The sequence below is a fragment of the Loxodonta africana genome, chromosome 7, assembly GCF_030014295.1.
Source record: "Loxodonta africana isolate mLoxAfr1 chromosome 7, mLoxAfr1.hap2, whole genome shotgun sequence".
In the NCBI taxonomy this organism is placed as follows: domain Eukaryota; kingdom Metazoa; phylum Chordata; class Mammalia; order Proboscidea; family Elephantidae; genus Loxodonta; species Loxodonta africana.
In genome coordinates, this window is record NC_087348.1 from 84,419,935 (window position 1) to 84,434,856 (window position 14,922).

Sequence of the window (14,922 nt, forward strand, 5' to 3'; positions counted from 1 at the left end):
TTTTTTGTTGTTGTCGGAAGTTTTTTAATAGCCTTTTCAGTTTCCTCTTTTGTTATAGGTTTATTTAATTGTTCTATCTCTGTTTGTGTTAGTTTAAGTAGGTAGTGCGTTTCTAGAAATTTTGTCCATTTCCTCTAGGTTTTCAAATTTGTCAGAGTAGAATTTTTCATAGTATTCTGTTCTGATTCTTTTCATTTCAGTTTGGTTTGTTGTGATATCACTCATCTCATTTCTTATTCCAGTTATTTGCTTCATCTCCTGTTTTTCTTTCGTTAGTTTGGCCAGTGGTGTATTGATTTCATTGATCTTTTCAAAGAACCAGCTTTTGGTTTTGTTAACTCTTTCAACTTTTTTTCTATTCTTTATTTCATTTAATTCTGCTCTAATTTTTTATTATTTTCTTCTTGTCATGCTCGACGGTTTCTTTTGCTGCTCTCTTTCTATTTGTTTCAGTTCTTGGTTTACTTCTTTGATTTTGGCCCTTTCTTCTTTTGGGATTTGTGCATGTATTGCTCTAAATTGATCTCCAGCACCACTTTAGCTGTGTCCCAAAGATTGTGGTATGACGTGTTTTCATTCTTATTTGATTCTGTGAATTTTTTTATTCCATCCTTAATTCCTTCTATAACCCAATAGTTTTTAAGCAAGATGTTGTTCAATTTCCCCATGTTTGATTTTTTTCCTTGCTTTTACTGTTATTGATTTCCACTTTTATGGCTCTATGGTCAGAAAAGATGCTTTGTAATATACTGATGTTTTGGAATATTTTAAGGCTTGCTTTTATAGGCTAATATGTGGTCTATTCTGGAGAATGTTCCATGTGCATTGGAAAAGAAAGTATACTTGGCTGCTGTTGGGGGGAATGTTCTGTATATGTCTATGGGGTCAAGTTGGTTGATTGTGGCATTTAGATCTTCCATGTCTTTATTGAACTACTTTCTGGATATTCTCTCCTTCAATGAAAGTGGTGTGTTGAAGTCTCCTACTATTATTGTGGAGCTGTCTATTTGGCTTTTCAATGCTGTTAGTGTTTCTTTATGTATTTTGGATCTCTCTCTTTGGGTGTGTAAATATTTACTATGCTTATGTCCTCCTGCTGTGTTGACCCTTTAATCATTATGTAGTGTCCTTCTTTTCTCTGGTGGTGGATTTTACTTTAAAGTCTATTTTGTCAGAGTTTAATATCGATGCTTCTGCTCTTTTTTCATTGATGTTTGCTGGATATATTTTTTTTTCCATCCTTTGAGTTTTAGTTTGTTTCTGTCTTTGAGTCTAAGGTGTGTCTCTTGTAGGCAGATTACAGATGGATCGTGTTTTTTATCCATTCTGCCACTCTCTGTCTCTTTATTGGTACATTTAGTCCATTTACATTCAGTGTAATTATTGATAGGTATGAGTTTTGTTCTGTCATTTGGATGTCTTTTTTGTGTGTGTTGTTGACAGTTTCTTTGTCCACTTAATTTTCTGTGCTGTCGTTTTCATTTATATATATACTTTTTACTTCTTTTCATTTTTGTTGATTTTGAATGTGCTGAGTCTTTACATTTTTCTCAATTTTTATTTTGACATGTAGGACTGTTAGTTTCCTTTGTAGTTACCTTCATATTTACCCCTATTTTTCTACGTTTAAACCAATCTTTTATTTCTTGATATCACATTGACTTCCCCTCCATATGAAAGATCTATGGCTACATTTTTTAGTCCCTCTTTTTTGTTTTTATATTGTCATCTTTTACATAAAGATGTCTCTGTTTCCCTGTTTTGAGCATTTTAGATTTCATTTATGTTTGTGATTTTCCTATCCAGGCTGATATATGGTTGCTCTATCCTGTGTTCTAGTTTTCGGTTGCTACCTGATGTTATTGATTTTCTAACCAGAGGACTACCTTTAGTATTTCTTGTGAATTTTGTTTGGTTTTTGCAAATTCCCTAAACTTCTGATTGTCTGGAAATGCCCCAATTTCGCCACCATATTTGAGAGACTGTTTTGCTGGATATATAATTCTTGACTGGCAATTCTTTTTTCCTTCACAGCATTGTATATTCATCCCATTACCTTCTTCCTCACATGGTTTCTGCTGAGTAGTCCGGGCTTATTCTTATTGACTCTCCTTTGTAGGTGACTTTTTGTTTATCTCTAGCCACTCTTAAAATTCTGTCTTTACCTCTGATCTTGGCAAGTTTGATTATAATATGTCTTGATGACTTTCTTTTGGGATCTACCTTGTATGGGGTTCAATGAGCATCTTTGATAGATATCTTCGCATTGTTCACAATATCAGGGAAGTTTTCTGCTAACAAATCTTCAAATATTTTCTCTGTATTTTCTTTTACTCCCCCTGTTCTTGTACTGCAATCACTCGTAGGTTATTCCTCTTGATAGAGTCTCACATAAATCTTAGGGTTTCTTCATTTTTTTTTTAAATTGTTTTATCTGATTTTTCCTTAAATATGTCGGTACCAAGTGCTTTATCTTCAGTCTCACTAATTCTGACTTCCATTGCCTCAATTCTACTCATATGATTTTCTATGAAATTGTCTAATTCTGAATTTTATTGTTAATCTTTTGAGTTTCTGATTGTTGTTTCTCTATAGGTTCTTGCAGACTATTAAATTTGTTATTATGTTCTTGCCTAATCTGCTTAAGTTTCTCTAATGCTTTTCTGTGGGTTCCTTGGCTTGTTTTGCATTTTGTCTGACCTCCTTCCTGATCTGTTGAAGGGTTCTGTATATTAATCTTTTATATTCTACTTCTGGTAATTCTAGGAAGTTCTCTTTATCCAGAAAGTTTCTTGATTCTTTGTTTTGGGAGGTTGCTGAAGCCATTGTGGCCTGCCTCTTTATGTGATCTGATATTGACTGTTGTCTCTGAGCCATCGGTAAGTAATCGTATTTATTTATTTTATGTTTGCTTACTGTGTCGTAGCTTCTTGTTTTGTTTTGATATGCCCAAATAGGCTGCTCAAGAGTGCTAGTTTGATTATTGTCACCTTTAAAGCTATAACATCCTGTCACCAGGTGGTTAGTGATGTTACTAGGTATGTGAGACCCAGAGTCCGTTCGCTTTTCTTGTATGTGTTCAGCTCAGGTGTCAGATAGTCAGTCACCAAGTGTGTGGTCCAGGTTGTCACCTACAGTCCTAGATGAGCAGGATTGGTTGGTGTAGGTACAGGTATCTGAGTGCAGTAGGGAGGTCACATGCTGAGCAAGGCGGGGGTGACAACTGCCCCTGAGTGTCTGTGATGAAAATGTGTCCCTGTTCCCTAGAGCACATTGGTGGGTGGGTTTTGCATCTGGACACCCCAATCCTGTTAGCTGTAAGGAATGGGAGGCACCAGTTATTCTTGGACCCCTGTCACTGGTGGCTAGGTGGCATGGATGGAGCCACCAGTCCTCGGGCCCCTGATGTGGGTAGGCAAGTACCCCACTTAATAGGCAGAGTGGTGTCAAATGACAAAAACTTGCCCCTTCACCAAGTAGCTAAAACAGTTGAAGTTAGACTTCAGCTATATATCCTGTTGTACTGCACTAGCAAAGGCCTACGCTATTGAAATGGGCTCAACAGGGCTATGCAGGGGTAAAGGCATTCAAAATCCGTGGACCCCGTATGCCTGTGCCTAGACAAAGGGGTTGTTTCTGCCCTGAGTACCTGTCTTAGGTAAGCTGACAGATTATTTTTTCCCTTTTTGTTAATTTGTTCCCTATCCAAGGCCAGAAGAATGGCTCAGGGCAAGTACAAGGTCCTTTTTCCTGCTCAGGGGCTGCAGCCAGCTTGGACCCAGTGCAGAGTAGGAAGGGGGCAGGTAAGTGGGTGAGAGGTTTTTCTTGAAGTGATATTTTTGGATCATAATAGGCTAAATGCAGTTACTTATCCTTTGCCAATTTTGGGCCAGTTCTTGCTTGGTCTGGAGGGTAGAAAAGACTCTATGCTGTTCAGTCTCCCCTGATGTGGAAAACGTGTCCCGAATGCCTCTGCTTACCTTACTGCACTCACGGCAGCAGCGGAAGGCCTGCAGGGTACAAGTTCCCTCCAGGTCAGGTGTGGCACCTTCTTGCTGCTTCTGAACTGTTTCTTCCTCTCCCTGTTGCTCAGTCCAATTCCTGAACTTTGTCTTTGATGTTCAGTTCTCCTTGCTTGTCATATATAATTGATTCACCTGTTTTGGGGGGGTCTTTGTTGTAAGAGGGACCACAGAATGCATCTGACTACTCCATCATCTTGGACCTACCACCCCAGGGAATTCGTGATTAGTTTTGAGTCTTAGAAACAATACTTTACAGTACTTTGCTCTACCCTCTAAGCTCTTGGTTCTACATTCTTGGTTCTTGGTTTTGCCTTCTTATACATTTTACCTTTTTTTTTTTTTTTTTAATGGAATGTAGCATGTGTTTGCAGCTGAGCGTTTTATCAGCCCATTTCTTTTCAGTAGAATTTTGGAAGTTTGAAAACCTCCTTTCATTTTGTGCTCTCTCTGTTCCTTTCAGTCCAAGTTGGTATCATTGTTTTTGTTAATTACAATTTTGCAAAGAACCTTGTGGACCTTGCATGGATGTCATGGACATTCTCCCCATTAAACAAAATCACATCTACAGATCTTTTTGAGGTAATTCCTTTCCTATCTTGGCTCCCTGCTGAGGTCTTTGAGGGATAGTGCCCTTAACCCTTCTGGCGGCCCTGGTTTGATTGAGAAGATCTGTGAGGCACTTCCTCAAACTCCTATGAATTAATATTCTGTCCTTTTTCTGGGGCTTCAATAAAATGCCATATAGTAACACTCTCAGTATTTTCTCTAGACCAGCTTTCCTGATAGTAAATCTCTCAGTTTTAGCCATACACTACTCTTATTCTCAGTGTCATTATCCTCTTAAGAATCCCAAGCACAGTGATAGAGATTTAAAGGGAACTTAGAAATTTAGATCATTTCTCCTGATTTAAAGTCAATAATCATATACGATAACTTTAAATTGTGCTAAAACTAATTATCCTATTAATAGTTCTTACATTTTACAGTTTCATGTTGTTTAACTTTTACTAGAAATAGAGTCGTTTCTGACATACAACTGAATCTTGTTTTCTTTTTCTTATGATCTGTTGACAATTATGCATTTAAATAAGATAGAAATTTCATTTACTTTAAAGTTTTAAAATATTTCAACAAAGCACTATTTCATCACAACAATATAAGCTAGCCTTTGTGCATGATCTAAGTCACTCTGGGATATCACTTCAAGAATAGAAGCCTTCCTGCTCACATATGCTTTTTTAAAAGATGGAATTCCTGGTCACAGAAGATTTTTGAATTAAACATCTGGATACATACTTCCCCTTGCAATAAGATCTTTCATAATATGCGTCTCAACAGCCCCTGATTCCTGAATATGTATTTCATACTTAAGTTCCTGGAAAATATGGTCTTGGTGATAGAAATGATGCCAGAGATAACATGATAGAATTTTGCAAGACTAACGACTTCTTCACTGCAAATACTTTTTTTCACCAACATAAATGGCAACTATACACGTGGACTTAGCCAAATGGAATACACAGGAAAAAAATCAACTACGTCTGTGGAAAGAGATGATGGAAAAGCTCAATATCATTAGTCAGAACAAGGCCTACTGCAAAACAGACCATCAATTACTCACATGCAAATTGAAGTTGAAACTGAGGAAAATTAGAACAAGTCTATGAGAGCCAAAGTATGACCTTGAGTATATTCCACCTGAATTTAGGGACCACCTTAAGAAGTGACTTGACTGGTTGAACACTAATGACCAAGACCAGATGAATTGTAGAATGACATCAAGGACATCATACATGAAGAAAGCAAGTGGTCATTATAAAGACAGGAAAGAAAGATGAGACAAAACCGGATGTCGGAAGATGCTCTCACTTAAATGCCAGCAAGTGCCCATCTGGGATGCATCACTTGGTCTCAACCCGCCTAGAGCAAAGGAGAATGAAGAACTCCAAAGACACAATGTCAATATAAGCCTAAGAGACAGAAAGGGCCACATAAACCAGAAACTCCATCGGCCTGAGATGGGAAGAACTAGATGGTGCCCAGCTACCACTGATGCCTGCCCTGAAAGGAAACACAAAAGAGAATCCCTGATGGAGCAGGAGAACAGTGGGATGCAAACCTCAAATTCTCATAAAAAGATCAGACTTAATGGTCTGACTAAGATTGGAGGGACCCCAAAGATCATGGTCCCCAGACCGTCTGCTAGTCCAAGGCTGGAGGTATTCCCAAAGCCAGCTCTTCAGACAGGGATTGGACTGGACTATAAAACAGAAAATGATACTGGTGAGGAGTGAGCTTCTTGGCTCAGGTAGACTCATGAGACTATGTGGGTAGCTCCTGTCTGGAGGTGAGATGAGAAGGCGAAGGGGGACAGGAGCTGGTTGAATGGGTACGGGAAATAGACGACGGTGAGGAGAAGTGTGCTGTCACATTGTGGGGAGAGCAGTTAGGGTTACATAGCAGGGTGTGTATAAGTTTTTCTATGAGAGACTGACTTGATTTGTAAACTTTCACTTAAAACACAATAAAAAAAAATGTTTTAGTAAAGAAGAAACAAAGTCTGTGAATTAAAATTCTATCAACTCTGATTTTCCTGTAATAAGTTTGAAGCAATTATCATCTGATGTTGGCATTGGTAAGTAATAAGGAGTTTGGTAAGTTGTAAAATAATTTATAAATAAACAATATGTGAAATAATAATAATAAAACACCTCACAACTGGAACAATAAGTGATATCATGATAAATGGAGAAAATATTGAAATTCTCAAGGATTTCCTTTTACTTGGATCCAGAATCAATGCCCATGGAAGCAACAGTCAAGAAGTCAACCAATGTATTGCGTTGGGAAAACTGCTGCAGAAGATCTATTTAAAGTGTTAAAAAGCGAAGGTATCATTTTCAGGGCTAAGGTGCACCTGACCAAAGCCATAGTAATTTCAATCTCCTCACACACATGTGAAACCTGAATAATGAGTAAGGAAGAATGAGGAAGAATTGATGCTTTTGAATTACGGTTTTAGAGAATAATATTAAACATAACATGGACTGCCAGAATGCTCCTTAGAGACAGGGATGTCGAGACTTCGTCTCACATGCTTGGGACAAATTATCAGGATGGACCAGTCCTTGGAGAAGGAGATCATGCTTGATTAAGTAGGGGGTCACCTAAAGAGAGGAAGACTCTCAATGAGATGGGCTGACATAGTGGCTGCAACAATGGGCTCAAACCTAACAGTGATTGTGGGGATGGTGTAGGATCATGTAGTGTTCCTGGTATGCATAGGATGGCTATGAATAGGAACCAAATCAATGACACCTAACAATAATAACAACATCATTATAGAGTCTGGGTTGTGCAAATGGGTAAAGCACTCAACTGCTAACCAAAAGATTATTGGTTCGAGTCCATCCAGAGGTACATCCAAAGGAAGTCCTGGCAATCTACTTCTGAAAAATTAGCCAATGGAAAACCCTCTGAAGCATAACTGTACTCTGGCACATGTAGGGTTACCATGAGTTGGAGTGAACTCAGTGGCAACTGGGAGTATGTATTGTTATGGTATATAATAAAATGGCTTCACTGTGCTATACATTGAATTATTTTTTTTAGTTTTTACTTGGCAAAAACTTTCTTGAACAGTTTTACTCATATCCCTCATGTTTGGTTATTATATTCTGTGGTCTCAGTAGTTTAAGACATTACCTTACAACAGCATTCTCTCCTGAACAATCATTCCTGAAAGATGCTAATTTATTTCATTCCTCTTCCTAAATGGACTCAGGCATGGCTTGATAAATTCTATATAGCTGAGGATATAATCTTAAGACAACACTGTGAAGTATTTTAATGCTCTTCTACTGAGTCATTTTTATCTCTGTCTTAAATGCAGTTAAAAATAAAATGGAAGTTGCTCACTTCTAAAGAGCTCTCTGGCTGTACTTCTTCCAAGACAGATTTGTTTGTTCTTCTGGAAGTCCATGGTATATTCAATATTCTTCACCAAATACCATAATTCACAGGCATCAATTCTTCTTTTGACTTCCTTCTTCATTGTCCAGCCTTCGCATGCATATCAGACTGAAAATACCATGGCTCGGGTCAGGTGCACCTTTGTCCTCAAAGTTACATCTTTGCTTTTTAACACTTTAAAGAGGTCTTTTGCAGCAGATTTGCCCAATGCAATATGTCCTTTGATTTTGTTGACTGCTGCTTCCATGGATGCCAATTGTGGGTATCAGGAAAATGAAATCCTTAAAAATGTCAGTATTTTCTCTGTTTATCATGATGTTGTTTATTGAACCGGTTTTGAGGGGTTTTGCTTTCTTTATGTTGAGGTATAATCCATATTGAAGGCTGTATTCTTTGATCTGCATCAATAAATGATTCAAGTTTTCTTACCTTTCATCAAGTGAGGTGTGCCACAACATAACAAACATAATTAATGTCTTTTTTTTTAATTGTGGTTTTATATGTATATATATAAAAAGCCACAATTAAAAAAAAAAAAGGGGAAGCTGACTCTGAAAAATTTCTTCTAAAGCCCTTTATATACAATGATTTGGAACATTCACTTCTATTTGAAACCCAGTAATTCACACACACACACACATAGTCAGGGAATCCAAAAGGAAAAGATAGGGCTCATTTGGAGGCTGTACAGATTACTGACACAAGTTAAAACACCACTAGATGATAAGAATTTATAATTTTTTTTTCCTTTGGATAAAAAATTACACTCTTGTATCTTCTCTTTAATTCTAGATTTGCCTGAGAGTATATTGGCTTCTAATTCTTAAATCAGAAGTTGTTCTGGGGGAGTGCAAGGGGTGTTGTTTTCTTATGAAACAATTTTAGGTAATTTTCAATAATTACCTTCACGAGGTACAACAGAGGTGATGTGATGGTATAGATTCTTCGAGATTTAGGAGGGAGAAAAAAAAATGAAAAGATCCTCGAAAAGAATATTAATGTTAACAAATGAAAACTGGGATAGCCTTAGACCTATCATTAGGAATTTCACACAGAATTCTATTGTATGTGAACCATGTTCCATCAGAGAAATTCCAAGACGTTAATTATAGGAGCACATCTGCAAATACCCTGCATTTCTCTTCCTCAAGAATAATGGACTACCATAATCAGAGGCTGCAACCACACAGAAAAACTAAAGAAAACTTACCAAAAGACTTATATCGGCCTTTCCCAGTGTTTAAATTATTTGATCATGTCATCCTAAAGTTCCCATAAGTATTTTCGCATGTGGTCAAATAAATTGCAAGTGGAGTAAATATTGTCATTACATACAGAATCCTATCCCTAAAGATCAAGGAGTGTAGTTGTCCCTACTTGTTAGTAAATACTCAGATCACATACTCTCTGATTTGCTTGGTCATTATCCCATAAATAACAGGGTTGAGTGCAGGTGGGATGACGACATAGATGTTGGCAACAAGGATGTGGATATAAGGGGGTATGTTTTGGACAAACCTGTGCGTGAGGAAGGAGAAGAGGGCAGGGGTATAGAAAACAAACATAACTAGAGCATGGGAGCCACAAGTACTCAGTGTTTTGAGACGGGCACCTTGAGATTTGAGGCGGAATACAGCCTGGATAATATAGCCATAGGAGATCCCAACCAGTATGAGATCAAAGACAAGGAAGGAAGCAACAAAGAGCCCATAAATGGTGTTGATTTGTATGTCTGCACAAGCCAACTTGGCAATTCCCATGTGCTCACAATAGGTATGGGCAAGAATGCAGGCCTTACAAAAGGGCAAACGGTGGATTAGGTAGATAAAGGGTAGTGTGAGCACAACTGCACTCAATATGATACCCAGACCAATTCCTGCCAGCACCCAAACAGTCAGAATGGTTGTATAGTGGAGTGGTTCACAGATGGCCACATAGCGGTCAAAGGCCATAGCCAGTAGGACTGCAGACTCCATTCCTGAGAAGGTGTGTATCAGAACCATCTGGGCCACACAAGCTCCAAAGCCAATCTCGTGAGCATCAAGCCAGAAGATACCCAACATTCGGGGCACTGAGGATGTAGAGAGAGTCACGTCTATGGCTGACAGTATAGCCAGGAAAAAGAACATTGGATCTCGGAGTGTTTTCTCAGTCCATATGACTATCAAAATGGTGGCGTTGCCAATAAGAGCCATAATGTAAACAAAACAGAAGGGCAAAGAAATCCAGACATGGGCAGTCTCAAGTCCTGGGATCCCTAAAAGGAAAAAATGTGGATGGATGGAACACTGTTGTGTTTCAATGAGGCATTCTGAATTTGGCTATAAGAGAAGAAGATATGGTTAGTTCCTACAAAAATAAGTAAATAAATAAAATTAAAATTAAAAAAAAAAAAAAAACGGCCATAGTTACAATTACCTAAACAATTAGATTATGTTTAGGTAGATTGCAAGAGAAGGCAGTGATATTGTTTCTTATCTCTGTAGGTCTATGAAAAAAGCAAAAGAAAGATTTCCGACATTATATACAATTTGAACCCAAGGGCCACATTTTTTATGAAGATTAATAGAATAACGAACACCAAGAGATTATATATATCTTCTTCTGAAATTCTATGTTCTTATTGTTAATTTAATTTTTTCATGAACAAAGACTGAAAACAGGAGTAATACAAAATGGTAAGACTCCCCAAATTAATGATGTTGAGGACAAATATGAAAAAGTAATTAATGCAAGGACAGACACATGCAGATACATAATGAAATGCAGCCACACTGTCATAAAGACATACAAACAAAATATAGAAGCCATATACATGTAATGAATAATACATTGCATGTGAGATTCCTTAACAATGTTTCATTTGATAGTAATTTTTGCATAAATCCAAGTTCAAAAATTTCCATCCAAAACTAATAGGCATTTCTCATTAGATCATTAACAGATAAATCTTATCCAACAAACATTGAACTAACACAGGAACAGAGACATTGGGCAAGCAGAGAATAAGCCCAGAGGGGAAAAAAAAAAAAAACATTTCATAGTAGAAGAGTATGCTTTCCTTTGTTACTTAGATCGTGGTGAAACATAATGGAACAAAGAGAACATGAGGTTTTCCCCATTTCCTGTATTCAAGGAGACCATGCGATACAGATAGAAAAGTTGAAACAAAGGGTTTTGAGGGAAGTAAACTGATCATGGGTCTAGCTCTCCCAGGTCAGGATGAAATAATAAGATCTGTAAACTTACCTTGAATGATATCCGGTGGATCTTACCCCTATCCTTTGATAATTCCTTTTCAAACTCAGAAAATCAGACAAAATGAGGAAAGAAAAGAAAACTGGAGGAAAAAAATAGGGTGAATAAAGAAAAAAGAGAGCGATGAAGTGCAGAAGATTGAATGGAATGTAAGAAGGAGGGAAAGAAGGAAGGAATGACTAAAAAATATATATATATATATAGCCCCTGATTGAATTTAGAAAAATTGGGGAAAGCACAAGACACAAATAGTGATAAAAAACATCTACTTAAAGATCATTAAGAAGCCAGAGAAGCTTGCTTATCGAAAGTCCTCTGACTGTAGGAAGAGGATGCCTAAGCCACTTCTCCAGGGCTCTTAGTTCCCAGCTTCCTCCCATGGTATCTGTTTTGAGAGGCTCCTCTCAGCCAATATCCTCTCTTAACTTCAACTTTTCACTCCCATGAAAGACCATTATCTTCACTATCTTGCTGTTGTAAGAGATAATGGGAATGATTAAATATTAAAAACAAAATTAAAGTTTTCTATCCAATGATTACTGAATGACTTGAATCCCAAGAAATTCCCATCAAGGACATCACTCTTGGTCAGTAGTCTGTTTTACTTTTTTAGAGTCATGGGGGATGGACAGTATCTACCAAATAACGTCAGTTCAAACTCTTCCCCTTACCTCTGAGCAAAGAAAATATGGTTAGGACTCACTAAGATTGCCTGGTCAATATAAAATCTATCTCCAGCAGAGTTGGGAACCAGAGAGCCCAATTATGCCTGCCCCAGAGAATGGGCTTTGAGACTACTGGCCTCTGTCTCCTAATGGACAGCGCTGAAAATAAACCCAAATCATAATCTCTGTCTGGCCATGGGCCTTGGGATTATGACCTCAAAGCCTCCTTGAAAAGTCTGAAATTCTCTTTCAGGGGAGAAGGAAGAAAAGCAGACATAAGAGAAACACACAAGAAGGCAGAGATAGACATTACCACTGAAATCCACACACATGCATGCAAAGAAGTATTCAGTACATTCAAATGAGTACACTTTCAAATTGTGGCTCTGTAAAATATAATTATTTTCTACAATAAGGCCAAGATATTCCTGATGGCAGTGTTTGCCCTTCACCAGACATCCCCAGAGCATAAAATGCTAATTTATTGTTTCTCACAGATCAAGGACAATTCCTCATAAACTATTACAGAACGTTCTTGAGACAACTATTTCACTGGAGTTAGAGGAAAGTATTAAATATACTAGGTCGCTGGGTGCAAACAGATTCTTCCTGACTACTAACCTATAGATTGGGAAACCTTCTTAAAAAAGAGTCTATTCAAATTTCACACAGTTTAAATTGGGTTGTGTTTTGTGAAGTTATACATGTACTTTGTATAGTCTGGATACATGTCCCTTATCAGATAGGTGATTTTTTTCCATTAGATCTTTTTTAAATTTCTTATAATGATCCATTATAATTTTCGGTATGAAATGTTCGCACTTTTTTTGTTATATGTATTCCTAAGTATTTTACTCCTGTTGATTTCATTGTAACTGAAATTTTTTTCTTAATTTCATTTTTAGATTGTTCATTAATGATGTATAATTTTCAATCTATTGTTCAATTATGAGGGCAAAGGACATTTTTACACATACAAATATTATTAATAATTACTAAAGCAGATGGTTTTGATCAGCAGCAGTGTTGGGGAGGGGACTACTACAAGATGGTCTCCATAAATATTACTGAATCCCAGAGCAAAGTGATATTCATGAAGAATTGGTTGTAGAAATAAATTATTTAAATTGCATAGGGTAAGTCAAAAATTGTTAATTTAAAAATGTGGTTTTTTAAGCCTAGAAATGAAATTCCAGATGATTGAAAGATGAGATAAAAGTATATAGAAGAAAAACAGAAAAAAGTAAAAGAGGGCTAAGGGTTTTATTTTGCTCATAGTAGGTTAGTTACAAATTCATTTTCTTAGAAAACATAAGGTGGAACTAGAAAAGTTAAAACTTAAATAACAACTAATAAAGGATAGATATAGAATGTGCAGGGTTCCAAAAACAGAGTGGAGTGGTTGGTAAAATGAAACTAAATCAAATAATGAAAATGAAAGTACCAAAAAACATAGAGAATCAAAACAAAGATTGAGAGAGCAGAAATATGTACAGAATGCTTATAAGCCTGTTCCCTGACAGTTCTTCAGAGTATAAAACCTGAAAAATATCCCTAGAAGTATACACAGAAATACATACAAGGATGTGTAGCGCATATTTTAAGTTTAAAAAATAATACTATGACTATCTATCAATACATGAATACATAAGTAAATAGTGAAGAATACTGAAAATCCCACAGACTGCCAAAAGAATGGACAAATCAGCTTGACAGGAAGTACAGCCAGAATACTCCTTAGAATCGAGAATGGTGACACTCTGTCTTGCCTACTTGGAGCACGTCATCAGGAAAGATCAGTTGCTAGAAAATGACATCACATTAGGTTAAGCACAGGGTCAGTGAAAATAAGGGAAACCCTCCATGAGAAGGGTTGACAACAGCTGCTCAAACATACCAACAATTGTGAGATGTCACAGTACCAGGAAAGGTTTTGTTATGTTATATATAAGGTTGCCATGACTCAGAGCCGACTCAATGCAAACCAACAACAAAACAAGCATAAACAAAGCCAATGTCATAAAAGAAAGTTCAAAGTATTTTTGTTTTCATGGACCAATAGCAAATGATAGAACAAAAAGTAGAAATTAATGAAATGGAAGAATTTCTAATCACATTCCCATAAAGCAGTAATAGTAGTAGATTTGAGGAGTAATGTTTAATTATTATTTTAGGAAAAAATAGACTGGAAAATGTTATTAGGAAAAACAATTGAGAATGAATGAAAAAACACCAAAATAAATGTCGTTGAATGCTATTGAGTTGGTTCTGACTCGTGGCAACCCTATGTACAACAGACAGAAACGCTGCCCAGTTCCGTGCCATCCTCACAATCCTTGTTAGCCTTCAAACTGTTGTTGCAGCTACTGTGTCAATCCATCTCATTGAGGGTCTTTCTTTTTCTCACTGATCCTCTACGTTAACAAGCATGGACTGGTCCCTCCTGATAACGTGGCCGTGTGTGAGATGAAATCTCACCATATTTGCTTCTAATGAGAATCCTGGCTGTACTTTTTTTTTTCCTTAAGTGAAAATTTACAAATTAAGTCAGTCTCTCACACAAAAACTTATATACACATTGCTATGTACTCCTGGAAACCCTGGTGGCATAGTGGTTAACAGCTACAGCTGCTAACCAAAAGATTGGCAGTTCAAATCTACCAGGCGCTCCTTGGTAACTCTATGGGGCAGTTCTACTCTGTCCTATAGGGTCGCTATGAGTAGGAATCAACTCGAAGGACAGTGGGCAGTGGGTATGTACTCCTAGTTGCCCTCCCCTTAACGAGAAAGTATACTCCTTCTTTCCACCCTGTATCCATTCAGCCAGCTACTGTCCCCCTCTGCACTCTCATCTCTTCTCCAGCCAGGAGCTGCACACATAATCTCATGTGTCTACTTGAGCCAAGAAGCTCCCGCTTCACCACTATCATTTTCTATCTTATAGTCCAGTCCAATCCCATCTGAAGAGTTGGCTTTTTTGAATGATTACAGTCTTCAGCCAA

The 14,922-nt window shown here is 37.3% G+C and overlaps 1 protein-coding gene across 1 annotated transcript; it reads right to left on the reverse strand.

The window, feature by feature from the left end:
- Nucleotides 1-8,846: 8,846 nt before the first annotated feature.
- Nucleotides 8,847-10,212, reverse strand: LOC100655687 (olfactory receptor 52J3-like). Its single transcript, XM_064289262.1, has one exon. The coding sequence runs from the start codon at nucleotides 10,190-10,192 to the stop codon at nucleotides 9,389-9,391; it is 804 nt and encodes a 267-aa protein (XP_064145332.1). The 5' UTR covers nucleotides 10,193-10,212; the 3' UTR covers nucleotides 8,847-9,388.
- Nucleotides 10,213-14,922: the final 4,710 nt, after the last annotated feature.